The following is a 14094-nucleotide window of genomic DNA, read 5'->3' as shown; positions in this document are numbered from 1 at the left end:
CCTGATTCTGCGATTAACGCATAAATCACACAGAATGGCCACGCTTCCGAAATCCATAACCGTTTATGCCGGGGCTTATTGTTTATAACAGGCCTTTTCGGTCGGAACGGTCCGTCGCATGCTGACCCACATAAAAAAGCAATCAAACACTCGTTAAATAATCGAGAGCGGGCGAAAGCATTGGCGTATATGGGTCTGTCGGTCGGATTATTATCAACGTACAGTGAGCGGTGTATGGGTAACCTAACACCTCGTGACTCTCCATGATTTCGCTTCTGAGTAATAACAAGTGATCGCGTCGGTTATGTGTGTGGGGGGGGAGGGGGGAGGGGGGTAATCGATCGGGATTGGCGAGTGACGAATTTTCAGTGGAGCGCGCGAATGGAGTTATTCGCCCAAAGCCGCACACACCGCCGCGTATGACGATTGTGGCTTTTGCGCCGAATGCAACATTAAAGGCGATGAGATGGAATACTTGGATATGTAATCGTAATGCTTGATTTTAAACAAGCTATCTTGCCATGTATATGACAATGGGGCAGTTCACTTTACAAATGTTAAGTCCCGTTCCAAACTTGAGCCTTTCTTCAGCAATATATAAATACTGCAATTGTGTATCAATCATGCTGAAATCCTGAAGGACAATAAACAAATCTATAAAATTAGGACGAAAACCTAATCAACTTTCAAAATAAGCAAGACTTTATTTTCAGCAATATATATAGTGTGTGATTTTCCACACCTTGACAAAGTATACTATATTGTTAAACCATGCCTTTGGGCAGTGGCATGAAAACAATGCCATATTTCACACCAGGATGCCGAAAATTGGTCACACGCAAAAAAGCGCAAAGGTAATCAAACTTCCCCCGCGTAATGAGTCGCCAAATTTCCGCCCACACACTAACAAAAAAATGACTGAAATCCCGCTTTCGTTTCTCGTTCGTTATAGTAGTCGGCGCGGGGGATACAGTCTTATGGTTTCGGCGGCGCTCAAAAACTGAGAGCAAACAAACGCTCGTTAACCTGATTGCGTTTCGCCCGTTACCAGTTACAACCCGGGCGCAATTGTCTGAGTGGATCGCAATAGTTAGCGAAAGGCTCGGACAGGCGGATTGGATTCCTCGATGACTCAAAGGCTAAGTCCGATTCGTCATATCATTTGATCTGCGCGCCGCTAATTTGTCTCTTCTCGTGATTGGTAGTATATAGGCCTCTGCAAAGATAAAGGCGAAAAAAGGGGGCCCGTTTGGGGCTAAAAGGGGTCGTTCTGCGGTGGAAGGCAATTACAGGAGCAGAACTTGATTTGAAATGATACGCGCTGGTTTGTTTAGCGAAGAACAGTTCGGTGTTTAGTCAGTTGCCGTGAACAGCGTCAGGGCAATGTTAAGGTAAACATGCGAGGTGTTTTGTCGGCAACAGCTGTATCCATATGGGGTCGATTGGCTACTTAGCGGACTAAATTTTAAGGCAATTTTTTGGTTGAGTTTTGCTTTTAGTCTAACAGTTGTACGGTATTTTCGATGTGCTGTGCTTTAAAAGTGCTGTGATCAAATATGGTGCTCTAATCTTTAAACCGGTGCTTCTTAACTTTTGCGTTATCGGCCCGTCATGTAGCTTTTGCGAAAAATATTCACTGTACACAAAATTATTAGATATTTCTAGTCTTGTTTGTTTATTAATTGATTGTAGGTCATAGCTTTGGATTTTCATAAAGAGTACGTAAAAGATTGTTACAGGGATAACGATACTAAAAAGGATAAAAACACAGCGTATAAGACAATGTATTAAATGCTATCTATAAAAATGTATTTGAAAGATTTTGTGGAATTTGAATTATATTATAATGTCGGTAGATTGGGTATAAAATTTACGCTTTACCGCACAGATTCCAGAGGCGCATTAATCCGTACAGTTATACCCATCGATTTTGACCAGAACAAATAACACGCAATAGATCATCAGGCGAAGGAGAGAATATAGCGTTTCGCAAACGGGCCCGAAGAGTGTCACAGAAGCGGCACTCGAAAGCGCTGCTGTGTTCTGCTCGTAAACAACTCTAGGCGTCGTGCTTGTCAGAGCCGACACAGTTCAGCGATAATCCAAGTCAAGGAAAAGCCCGGCGCAACAGCAACAGCAACAGTAAGCAGCAGTAGCTCGCCATCTCATGCTACCGTGGCCGCGAAGAGGCGTAAGCCGAGAAAAGACTAATTGGGGCCGTTTTGCTCGGCCTTAACCTAAAAGCCGGCTCCCATTTCTTCAGTTGTCCTGTTTTTTGCGTGTTTTTTCGTAAAGCTTTGGCCCTGAAAAATGTGGCCCCCGATTGAGTTTAAAGCGTCCGTTTAATAATGATCTGTTGTTTGAAAAACTGAGAAAAGAGCTAGTTAAAAAATGGGCCTGGCCATCTATTAATTGGCCATAAAAGGTGGCCTCTTGTGTCTCGCGTTAAGGCGCTCAGTGTTAGCAGCTTTGGGTAATTTCGCCCGGCCATCAACTGCAGCTTATGCTGAGATGTGTTTACCTTCGCTACTTGTGAGTAATGGTAACTGAGGCAGTAGTCTGGGCTGCCCGTCGTTAATTACAGCAGGTGTGTTTTTCGTACAAACGATTGCCAATATCCCTTTATCTCACTTAAAGGTTTTGATAAAAAAAACTTGAATATTTTTCTGTTTAAATTTTCGTGCAGATTTCGGTCGCCGAAGAAAAATTTCAACCCGACCCCGGGAATATCGATTTCGCGGCAATCTGTACATTGTACTGCTGCCAGTCGCGTTAGACGTATATTGGCGAACACGCATCTTCATAACACGAGCGCCAAGCAAGCAAAATGGTGTCTGCCCTTACAAAATGGCCTCGCGTCCATTAGATTCGTTTTCAAAGTGGAATACCGCAATTAGCCCATCCTCGGCGCGATAATTTCAAAACGTTACAGCGTTTAGGTGAAAACGCCGATTAAATAGCTTGTATAATGCGCGTTCGGCGAAGCTCATTTCCATACAAGTTCATAAAACAGGAAATGTTCGAATCGTCGAAGCTAATCTGTAGCATAACCGAATCAAAACTGCCAGATGGTTCTGGTCAGCGGACACTGAACTCAGCGATTGTTCACTTGTTTTGGGTATCACCATGATTTCCGCTCCTTTTTATTGCGACACGCGAAAAGTATAGAGGCCGCGAACATTCGTCGCTTTTGAAGGGGTGTCCATATTGAAGGAAATAAATATGGAATATAATTTAGTTTTACAACATGATTTTTCAAATTCCACATGAAAAACTTACTCATCAAGACAACTTACGGCGCACTTTTGAATATCAAAATATACCTTCACAATAGGCAGCGATTAGAGATTTTGAGGCTTCTGAAAAAACGGTTGTGTATATGATTCACTAAAGTAAACAAAGACCAAGTGAATAAAGTAAACAATTGTCCTTAACGGCGATTAACGTTTTTGATGCTATGTGTTAATTTTCTGCCCTATAAAACACAAAATTCCGCCACATTGAATAGCTAAGCGGTGTGCAGGTTCCCCACCCCAAGTTTAAAATGCTATACCAACCAAAAGCTCACAATGACAAGCCTTCAAAGGAGCCGGGCCGCTATTCGTCCTTCGACTGTTTTTTATTTAGTTTCGCGGGCATGAACCGGTCGTTTCGAGTTTGTGTAATTGAGGCGCTATGAGCGTCGCGGCCGGCGGCTAATTGCGAGCGCGGACAAGGCTGTTTGCGAAACGCACGACTTGATTTCATCCAAGCAAAGTTGCGACCGTTTGAGCCCATAGCGCTGTTTTCGTTTGAAAATCATAACACGCGAGCCATTGTGACGAAACAGGGCTGCTTCCCATGACGGAGGCAGTGGGTTGGGTGCTGGGGAAGAGACGAAACAGAGATCCTGGCACACTTTCGATTCGCTTTTCTGAGGATCTTGCTTTAAGCCGTGACACGCGCGGGCGAACTACTGAGCGACGTTCAGTAACAAGCTCATATGTTCATGTGTGAGTGGTTTCTCGCTGCGCAAACAGTATATACGGATTGTTGCTGGGGTAAGCGAAATGCCGGCGATTTTCCTTGTTATGAGTGCCTTTTAATTAAAATTAATCTAACTATCCGAGGCTTTGTTGTGAGAGGTGAGAAAAAGGAGAATTCGAGTGAGGCGAGTCTTTAAATAGGCAAGAGACCCTTCTGGTCACCACTGTTAGCTTACCACTTACTGCTCGCTGATACTGATAATATCAGGAATTTTGATTTGTGTCTTTAAGTTCTGTGCGCAACGTTTAAGTCAAGAAAACGAACTTTTCCGTTTTGCGTTGTGTTTAGTCTTTTGAGCTCAGGACTCTAGAATCACTTCTACCAAATGTTTTTTTGTTGGTACATGCCGTCAAGAAATGAGACAATTGTAAGTTTATAGTAATTAATAAACGCGTGTTGAACAGGAACACTGGGCGTGTATAAGATATAGTGTGTATAAGAATTGAATGTTTGCAGGCATTGTTATTATTGGATTTTTATAACCGAGCGTTTATTTGTTTTTCAGGTTGTAGCGATTCAAATATAAACAGAATGCGAATGCCCGAAATGAGTCAAGATGTACGGACACATCACGACGCAATTATATCAGAAAAGGTAAAAAAAATCTCTCCCATACTGAAATGATTAACAGTGCACTCTGTAAGAGCAACGTACAGTTATTATAAAAATTGTGTCTAAACTCGTTGAATGAAGATTGTATTTTACCTGACAAAGATGGAAAGAATTTTGTTTGTACGTTGACGACAGGACTTACTCAGACGTTTTTTTATATTTCGCAGATACAAAATGGAAGAACTTCAAACGGAAGCAATAGTAAGTAGAAATATAGTTGTTTTGTGTTAAGTCTGAACTGACCTGAGCTATCCACAACTGTATACTTAGCTATATACAATAGTATATGTACCTTGCCTTTCCTCTATAGCAGGGTGTTCCCAACCTGGGGGCCATGGCGACCTGCTACCCCTGATAAAAGAAGGAAGTATGATGAAATTTATCTTAAATGAGCAATTAAGACATTTTCAGCGCAAAAACATGCTAGGGGGTCCATTGATTTCTCAAAATTTTTAAAGGGGGCCACGGTGTAAAAAAAAGTTGCAAACTCTTGCTTTATAGCTTCCTTATAAACGCAAAACAAGTTTGCCTAAAGACTAAATGTTTTCCTCCAGTATCTCCAAACATCGTCGGCCTTCCAGAAGACAACAAATACTCCCCGCCACAGTCGGCTGGCAACTTTGAGACGGAATCAATTCAGGAGCGCCACCAGGCGGCCGCTAGGCGGCGTTCCACGTCCGGCTCATCCGCCAGTATGACGTCACAGGAAAATGACTACACTCAAGCAGGTAAATGTGAAGTCGATGGAAGGACAGTTACTTTCTGTGACTCGGCCAAACTAACCTTCGCTGAAGGTGACCATAACTTAGTTGTTATAAATTATATTGTCACTTTTAAGTTAAACCAAGAAACATAACGTACCATAGGTAAAGTAAATTTGTAAATATTATGATAAAACGCAGTCTTTTGTTACTTTGAAGAGCACTCACAAAATGTTGATGTCGTTAAAATACTACAAGTAGCAAACACTAAACACAAAAAGCAAACAATCTAGCAAATACACGCTATGCACTTCATTTAATCTCATTAGAAACACAAACAAGCTAGAGGATTCTTATCGAGATAATTAGGCTCTGCTTAACGACTTTTGCATTTTTTGTCACGTCCAAATTTCAGCGATAGTACATACACTAGGTTTAACCTAAACTCTTTTCTCACAGAAACTCCAGCCGGCGAGATTCGCCCGGAACAGCAAGCAAGAGGTGAAGGATTCGGCACGTTTCCAATAAACGCGAGCGACCAGAGCGAGAACGGAAAGATGCAAAGCTACGAAGAGCGTCTTCGTCGCTTTGCCGAGGAGCAACTGATGTCGCGCCGCCAGCAGCAGGAGCAGGAGCCAAACGGGATCGAGAACTACGAGGAGGAGGAGGAAGATGGAGAAGAGCGGGTGAAGAAGGGAGCCGAGGAGAGCGAGGAGATTCGCGACATTAAGGATCAAGTGCGGAGGTTACAGCAGCAGCAGATGTGCCAGATCCAGATGCTCAACTACCTCCACTTCCAGCTCACGATGGTGGCCTCGGTCAACCCGCAAGCACAACAGCAGCAGCAGCAGCAACAACAACAGCAAGCTCACACCCCCCAGCAAGGCGGGCCTTTTATGGCAGTCCCACCTTTTGCTCCCGGAGTCAACGGGATGCAGCTGCAGGGCGTTCCACAGCTGCTGGCCGCCATGGTCGGAGGCGGTGCCGCCAGCGCTGCCAAGACGCCCCAGGGCGGCATGGAGCGGCCGTTTGCGCAAAGCGAAGTTGTACCGAAGCAAGAATCAAGTCGCGACTCGGGCGCCAGTTTTGAGCGCAAGTCGTCGTTCGACGCTCAGCCGCAAAGCAACGCCGCCATTAACAGGGATGCCAACAACGGAAGTAGTGAAGACTACGGTAAAGACTTGCCGCGTTACGGTTGCCGCTTCTGCCAGAAAGAGTTCGGCAGCGAGAGCGCGCTGCACATCCACGTGCGCTCGCACACCGGATGCGAGCGGCAGTTTAAGTGCAACGTGTGTGCGGCGCGTTTCGGCACGCGCGCCGGCCTCAGGGCGCACTTCGCCCGGCACCGCGCCAAGTACCCGCAGGTCGAGATGAACCCGCACCCGGTTCCCGAGTACCTGGACAACATCCCGACGCAGAACGGAATCCCGTTTGGTATGTCGGTTATCCCGGATGCTTCGGACCTTCTTCTGGGAGCCAGAGACGGCCAGGAAGTAGACGAGACGCCAGGACAGGATTTTCCAGCACCTTCTGAAAGGCAGGAGATGTCGCCGAGTAAAGAGTCCGAATCAGGTCATGGTTTAAAGCACGAGCAGCCCAATGTGGAAGACACGAAGATGAACCAGCACGCAAGAAAGCTGATCCAGCACTCTTCGCTTGTCAGCAAATCCAGTGCCTTCCCATTTTGCCCGCCGTCCATTTACAGAAAGGACGATCAGGCTAAGGCTACCGAGCAGCTGCGGCCGTTTTCCAACGACAATCTTCCCACTGTTTCGGATTCGCAAAAGGAGCGCTCGGCGTCGGAAGAGATTCGCCGGACTTCAGAGGCCGAAGGACCGCAACGCCATTCGCCGCCCGCAGAAAACGGCGGCATCAGCGGCAAGAAGACGGCGGCTGAGAGGGGTGGCAAGGGAAGTGAACTGGAGAAGAACGAGTGCCACATCTGCAGGAGGGTGCTGAGTTGCCAGAGCGCGCTTAAGCTGCATTACCGCACGCACACTGGTGAGTAGAGTACGATTGTATATGTAAAAAGTGGCATGAGGTCCCGCAACGCGATTTATGTCAACATGGATGTGGGACTGAAACACTATAGTAGACATTGAGTAAATATGGTAATCTGTTTTAAACGTTTCGGTTGGCACTTCAACCATTGTCAGTGTTGGTCTTCCATTTTTTTATAGCTTGTATTGCGAACTGAATATGTAAAATATGAAGATATCTCCTCGACCCTACACGTAAATGACGGCAATGACTTGAAATACCAAAACGTATTAATAACCGACTTTGACCAAGGCATACAAAATAATATTTACATAGTATATACAAATAAACCTCAACGTAGAATAAAATATTGTTTGTCATTCGTTTATATTGAACGGAAAAATGCTGTGTTTTACATGATTTTATACCACTATGGCGAACAATTACAATGGTCTTAATATAGCTCTTGCTGCCAAAATAACGTACAACTTTCAGAGTGTCTTGTTTAAAGTATATAATGCTCACATTTTAACACTTCTGGTATTGTAACAACGGACCGCATTTCAAAAAATTATGTTCATAACATGGGGAATACCATAGCGCAACTAAATTTAATGTTAAAATCTTTCCCTTTTAGTAAACCTATATGACAAACCTATAGCAAGGATATCTTTGCCTCACAATCTAAAAAAACACCGAAATTTCGCAGGAGAGCGCCCCTACAAGTGCGACCTGTGCTCGCGCGCATTCACAACCCGTGGCAACCTTCGCACCCACTACAGCAGTGTGCACCGCCAGCAGCTCCGCCCCTCCCCTCCCCAGGGCCACGCCCACGCTCGTCCCAGCGTACTGCAGTGTCCCCTTTGTGGCAACCGCTTCATGGACCAGCAGTCGTTGCAGCAGCACATGCAAATGCACCTGTACATCAACAGTCAGCAGCAGCACCAGAGACAGAGTAAGGCGATTTGTTTTGTTTTGCTTGAATTTTTTTCAATTTTTTTAATTTAATTTTTATTTTTTGCTTAAATACTGGAACGCGCCTAAAGGGGAAGTTGATAAAAAATTAACGGACGGTAGTTTTGGAAAGCAGTGGCGTTGGTCCTGCTTTACGATTTGCATTTTAAGTCAGGCTGACTAAAAACTGTTACGGAAGATTTACAAAGCGAAGCGAGATGGCGTTTACTTTAGTTTATACAGAACTCAACCCCCAATCAATAATTCTTGGTTTCAGTCGCCCAGTTAATATCGGGGCAGCGACACAACGGCGCTTCCCTACACGGCTACCGCATCCTTCCAGAGAGCGAGAGCCTCTCGTCCAAGGACTACAACAACAGCATCACCAACAACAGCAACATCACTAACAGCAACGGAGCTCAACGTTCGGACGAGCGCCTCTCTCCAACAGATCACGAGAGCAGCATAAGAGCTGAGCCTGTAACGGAGGAAGACCAGCAGTCCGGGAGCAACGATGAGGTGTTCGAGGATCGCTCTCCCGGGCGCCAGCAGCCTCCAAGCCTCGTTGTGGTGCGCGAGATTCGCGAGATCGTCGACAGTGCCGACGGGGAGGAATCTCACACACCCCCGGCTGCGTCTCCCGAAGAAAACAACCTCCAGCAAGATGTCAAGATGCGCCAGCCTTCTTCTGCGCTTGACCTGACCAGGCAAATGCTGAATTCGGCGGGAGAAATACGCCAACAGCAGGTTCGAAGCGTCTCGCCGCAAGAGCAGTCACAGTTACAGCCTCCTCATCCCGCTCCGGAGTCCAGCGGTTCTTCCGTCACCGCTTCGCAGTCGCTCGATGCCCTGGCGCTGCTCGCATCCAGCAGGTAAATAGGCGTGTTTGTGCCTTGTGTGTGAGTTTTGGTGTGTTAGGAAATCAACAAAACTCTTTAGAAATGCGTAAGAAACACTTGGCGGCGTTTAGCAATTTTACCGCGATTTTTGTTAATCAAAGGGTTAAAATATAAGTTTTAGGCATTTTTAAGAGCATTGTTCATTTCTGTATCCCAGGAGCTAATCGCCCATATTGGGTGGTACAACTAATACCAGTCGTCCGCGATTTCCCGCTTTTTAATTTAATTGATGTCTCCACATACGGAAATGAGAAAGTGCATGAAGCATTTGTCAATTTCACTTTAGTTGCTCGACAATTTAACTCTTAGTTTCTCAAAAAACTGCATTTTTATCATCCTTATATTAAAACATGAAACGATGCGAGTACGTTTTAATCGGTGTTGACGGAGACATCGCGTTTCTATACGATCCGCAACACACAACCCTGTATGTGCAAACAACATTTAAAAGTGATCATATCTCAACAGCGGCATCATGCGGCCTGGCGGTCTGTCGATGATCAACCGCCCGGTGACGCCACTCAGCGAAGACGCTCGATCCAGGAAGATGACGACCTCGTGCGAGCTTTGCAGCAAGCCCTTCACCTGCCAGAGTGCACTGGAGGTACGAGAGAAAAAAGTCGTAATTTTTGTTTTAAATTGTTCTAGTTTCGGCCAATTTGTTTCCTTCAAGGTCTCAAAACTGCGCCAGATCATGTTTACACCATAAATTACTTTGATAGTCGACGGTTCCAATTTTCCCATTACAGCTCACACATATGACTCGTTAGATTTAAACTATTGCAAAGAGAAAACATACACATACTTAAAAGTAAAAAGAGAGCGATGAGAGCCGAAACATTTGACCTATTCACAATGTTTTGTAGATTTTAAACCACTCGACCCCAAAACGGTTAAGTTGTCGCGCTTAAGTAAACTATTCCAAAGCAAACATACAACAAACAGTTGCACTTTATTTCCAGATCCACCTGCGCAGCCACACCAAGGAGCGACCCTACCTGTGCCGCGTCTGCGAGCGAGGCTTCACCACCAAGGGTAACCTCAAGCAGCACCTGCTCACCCACAACATTACCGAGGTGGACGATGACATGCTGGAGCCTGTGGGCAGCCCGCTGGCAATAACAGCAGGTATGGCGGTTGAAAGTATTTTTTATTATTAAACTAAAAATAAGCAATCAAGCTACAGCTTGGGGGTACCTATAGAGAAGGAGTATTGTAGAATGGAGATTATGGTTGACTTGAAATAATAACTAACGTTTCAGATGACGCTTTAAACATCATGGGTGTTTCATAGGTTTAGGATTTATTAAAAAGTGGTAAAGTTTCTTAAAAATGTGGGAATGCTTTTTTGTTCCTTAGATTACACCTTTTTTGCAAACGCAATAGGCTTTAAGAAATAAAAGAGTTATTATTCTTTCGTGGTCGCTTGTTTCTTTACCTTAACTTCGCATTAAGCGATTTTGTTTGGTAACGACCTAAGCACATTCCATGCTAGATTTTGTGGTCTATAGCTCTTCTGCAAGTAGAACTTTAAAAAATATTCTGACCTAGGATAGCGGCAACACTACACCAGTAGGGCCTTCGTTTGACGAATTGCACTGTTAGTGGCTTACCGAGGTTCTCGAGTCCAGCAAACTTTAAGGTTATAAAAAATATTGGAAAAACGCATTCAGAGCATTGCAAAGCAAGCATATGCGGCAAAATTGCACTGTTAGTGACTTAACGAGGTTCTTAAATAGTCCAGCTAACTTTAAGCTTATCAAAATATTTATAACCAGCATTAAATCTATTGTAAAAGCAAGTATATGGACCATAATACTGCCAAGTACATTCGGTTAATGTTCCACCCCTTATTGTAATCGCATCGTAATCGGCCGACGACCTAATCGACGTTCGCTTTATTGCCTTGTTGTTGTCGCAATAAAACTTAACGAAAATCCTTTCTTTTTTGTCCAGCAGGTAACTCGAGTACTTCAAGTCCCGTCGGCTCGCCGCTCCTTAGCAACGGAACGCTAGCAATTGGCGCTATAAAGGTAAGTTTTGCGAAATTCGGTTTGTACGTCTCGAAGCGCCAATCGGAATTTTTACGATTGAACAAAATGCTTTTGTGGTTTAGTCTTCCACTGAAAGTAAATAAACATAAAACAATGTAATGAACGTTGTTTTTTTAATTACGATAAATCAAACCTTATAGTAAAAATAATACAAAATATAAATGTTCAAAAAAAGTAACTCAGTTTTACAAAACAAGATTTGTTAAATTGTTTTATGTTTATTTACTTCCAGTGTTAAATTAAACCACCAGAGTATTTTGTTCAGCTCGCCCAAAAATAAAATCAAGTAACTAAGTTTTTTCAGAATACCAGTTTCCACCTTTTCCGTATGTGTTAGCCCTATGGCTCAATAACTCAAATTTCCACATCACAAGTTTAAAAAATCCCATCGCACTAACGTCGCTAATCAATTACGCAACACTTAACGCAAAGCGAAAAGGCTCGAGCTTACCCAACTCAATCTTTTTTCCAGCGCCCGTCGGATTCCGTGCCGCAATCGCCAGCGGCCAAGCGCACCTACCCCAGGCACTGGTGCCACATCTGCCAGAAGCAATTCTCGTCGGCCAGCTCGCTTCAGGTGAGAGCCTCCCATACACAGCTATCGTGTAACTGTCGCTCTTGCATCTGTTAATGCAGCGAGCAATCTTAGCGCGTGATTTAATTGCTGGTGAAACGCATTAGGACTGGCAGGGCCCCACCTTGAATGGCGCCAAAGGGACGTGGTTTTGTGGCGACGGGGGCCCTTAATATGACAATTACGAGACGTGGTGTTTCTCGTGAAATAATTCAAGGTTTCATGGCGGAAAATTGTCTAAATATCAGTAAACTGAATCCTTTCTTCCTTTTGACTTTCCCACAAAGTGCAATAGTAATGTTGTATATGTACCACTAATCTTATAAAATTTCTGATATGTTTTATGTATTCAAGCTCCAAACCAACAAAAGTCTATTAGTTATGCATTATGCAATATTAACGTAGTTTTTCCTTATATATGACCCCTCCCTATATCAGTGGGCCTGTACCTTCTGGAGACCCTATATCTATATCATTTCCTTCACTCACGGGCTTCAAGGATATCGCGGGCTTCACGGTCCTCATGGGCCTCACGGGACTCACGGGCGGACGCATGCCGATTTCATACTCAACCTTGCCAAACCTATTAATTGCCTATAGTTTCAAACCACGAATAACTACACCAAGTTTAAATTGAGGTCATAAAATTATATCAGTGTGCCTAATAAACGCCAAGGGACTAATTCAATTTCCTCTTGCATTAACAGATCCACAATCGAACCCACACCGGAGAAAAGCCATTTGCTTGCAGTGTGTGCGGCCGAGCATTTACGACCAAGGGAAATCTCAAGGTAATTTCGTTGCCCCGATGAATTGAAAAAGTGTGATTATGACTTTATTTAAGACGGTACAGATGTGTATGGATCCCAGTTTCCAAAGCCCAATATCCCATTACATTTTTATTTAATTTCAACAACGTCTTATTTTAATTTTTTGATTTACGAAAAACCTAGTCGCGCGTTAGTGTATCAGTAATTGGTATCGCTTTTCATAATGGCGTTTTTGGTTCTTTGAAGACACACTATTACTAACTAAACCTTGTTATTGTCCAGCTAAAAATTAAAAAATGTACAAATAGAATAGCGACATCAAAAAAGTTAGTGTTACAATATAAATTGTGCTGACTTATTGGCAGATACACGTTATACAGTCGCTATAAAAAACGCTTTTCATTCATTGTTTCCATATTGTCCTAAAAGGACCATGTACTAGACCTAATCTTCAAAATTATTCGCATTCTGATTGGTTTCTCAGCTAGCCTAATTTGCCCAGCAAAGAATCATATATAAGGGAAAGCGAAACCAATCTAAAAGATCACAGATTCAGCCTTCATTTATTTTAAGGTGCACATGGGTACCCACGTTTGGGGCGCCGGTGGGTCGCGCCGGGGCCGCCGCATCTCGATGGACAACCCCCTGATCTCGCCCTGGATGCAGAATACCTCAAACACCAACACAAATCCGGCCATGAGGCCACACCCGCCACAACCCCTAGCTGCTGTACATGATCCTGCTGCTATTTACCAGGTTAGGAGTCTGCGCGATTATAACTTGACCGACGGTCATTTTGAAATTAAAGAACGTTTTTTGAGTATAGAGGGTTAAACAAAACTAAACGAATCAAATTTGCCAAACGATTTTCACATTGCAAAGAATGATAGGCCTAAATATGAATAGCTTTCATAATTAGGTTTTTTTAGTCGCTAAAGAGATATATGTTACAACATGGGCACCATTTTTTACAGCAAAATATGCTAAGCAATTTGTAGCTCAAAAAAAGAAAGGTGCAATATTATACAAATTAACTTCACACAACTTCCAACTTCACACAAAATTACGTTTACGCAGTTATTTGGCATATATAATGCTTAAAAAATGTCGTAAATTTTGAATAACGGCATTTAGATCTTAGATTAGATCAGCCGGCTAACTTGCGAGGCTAACCGACCTTTGAACTAAAGGTGTATATAATTATGTTAGTCTATGACTTAAGACCATTGCAGTATTTCACCAATATGACTTTTCTATTCAGCAATACGCCGCCCTGGCCTCCGGACTAATGGGCGCCAAGGCTACCACAGACCCTCGATTTCACACAAACGGGCTGCTTAATCTCAACAATGCTGCTGCCGCGAGGCTGCTAATACCACAGAGCAACGGACACGTAACAAGCCCAGCACAGACCAACGGTGAGTTACGCATAATGATAAATATTAGCTGCCCAACTGATTTACTGTTTCAAGAAGTTAAGCCTTGAACATTCTTGAAATCAAGTTTAAAGATTATTGAATCATC

The 14094-nt window shown here is 43.8% G+C and overlaps 1 protein-coding gene across 1 annotated transcript in view; it reads left to right on the top strand.

The window, feature by feature from the left end:
• The window catches only part of LOC146167012 (sal-like protein 1), a 43080-nt gene that overhangs the window by 27566 nt on the left and 1420 nt on the right, over nt 1-14094 (top strand). The window contains exons 2-14 of the mRNA XM_083382651.1: nt 4532-4620; nt 4806-4839; nt 5193-5366; nt 5799-7340; nt 8029-8274; nt 8551-9145; nt 9641-9776; nt 10135-10300; nt 11129-11205; nt 11699-11803; nt 12508-12591; nt 13144-13326; nt 13832-13988. Of these exons, the coding sequence (XP_083238777.1) occupies nt 4532-4620; nt 4806-4839; nt 5193-5366; nt 5799-7340; nt 8029-8274; nt 8551-9145; nt 9641-9776; nt 10135-10300; nt 11129-11205; nt 11699-11803; nt 12508-12591; nt 13144-13326; nt 13832-13988 (3588 nt within the window). The remainder of the gene's footprint in view (nt 1-4531; nt 4621-4805; nt 4840-5192; nt 5367-5798; nt 7341-8028; nt 8275-8550; nt 9146-9640; nt 9777-10134; nt 10301-11128; nt 11206-11698; nt 11804-12507; nt 12592-13143; nt 13327-13831; nt 13989-14094) is intronic.

The sequence above is a fragment of the Ascidiella aspersa genome, chromosome 1 (assembly GCF_963924565.1).
Source record: "Ascidiella aspersa chromosome 1, kaAscAspe10.2, whole genome shotgun sequence".
Classification (NCBI taxonomy): Eukaryota; Metazoa; Chordata; class Ascidiacea; order Phlebobranchia; family Ascidiidae; genus Ascidiella; species Ascidiella aspersa.
The sequence above is the reverse complement of the archived record's forward strand: the minus strand, read 5'-3'. Positions and strand labels throughout refer to the sequence as shown.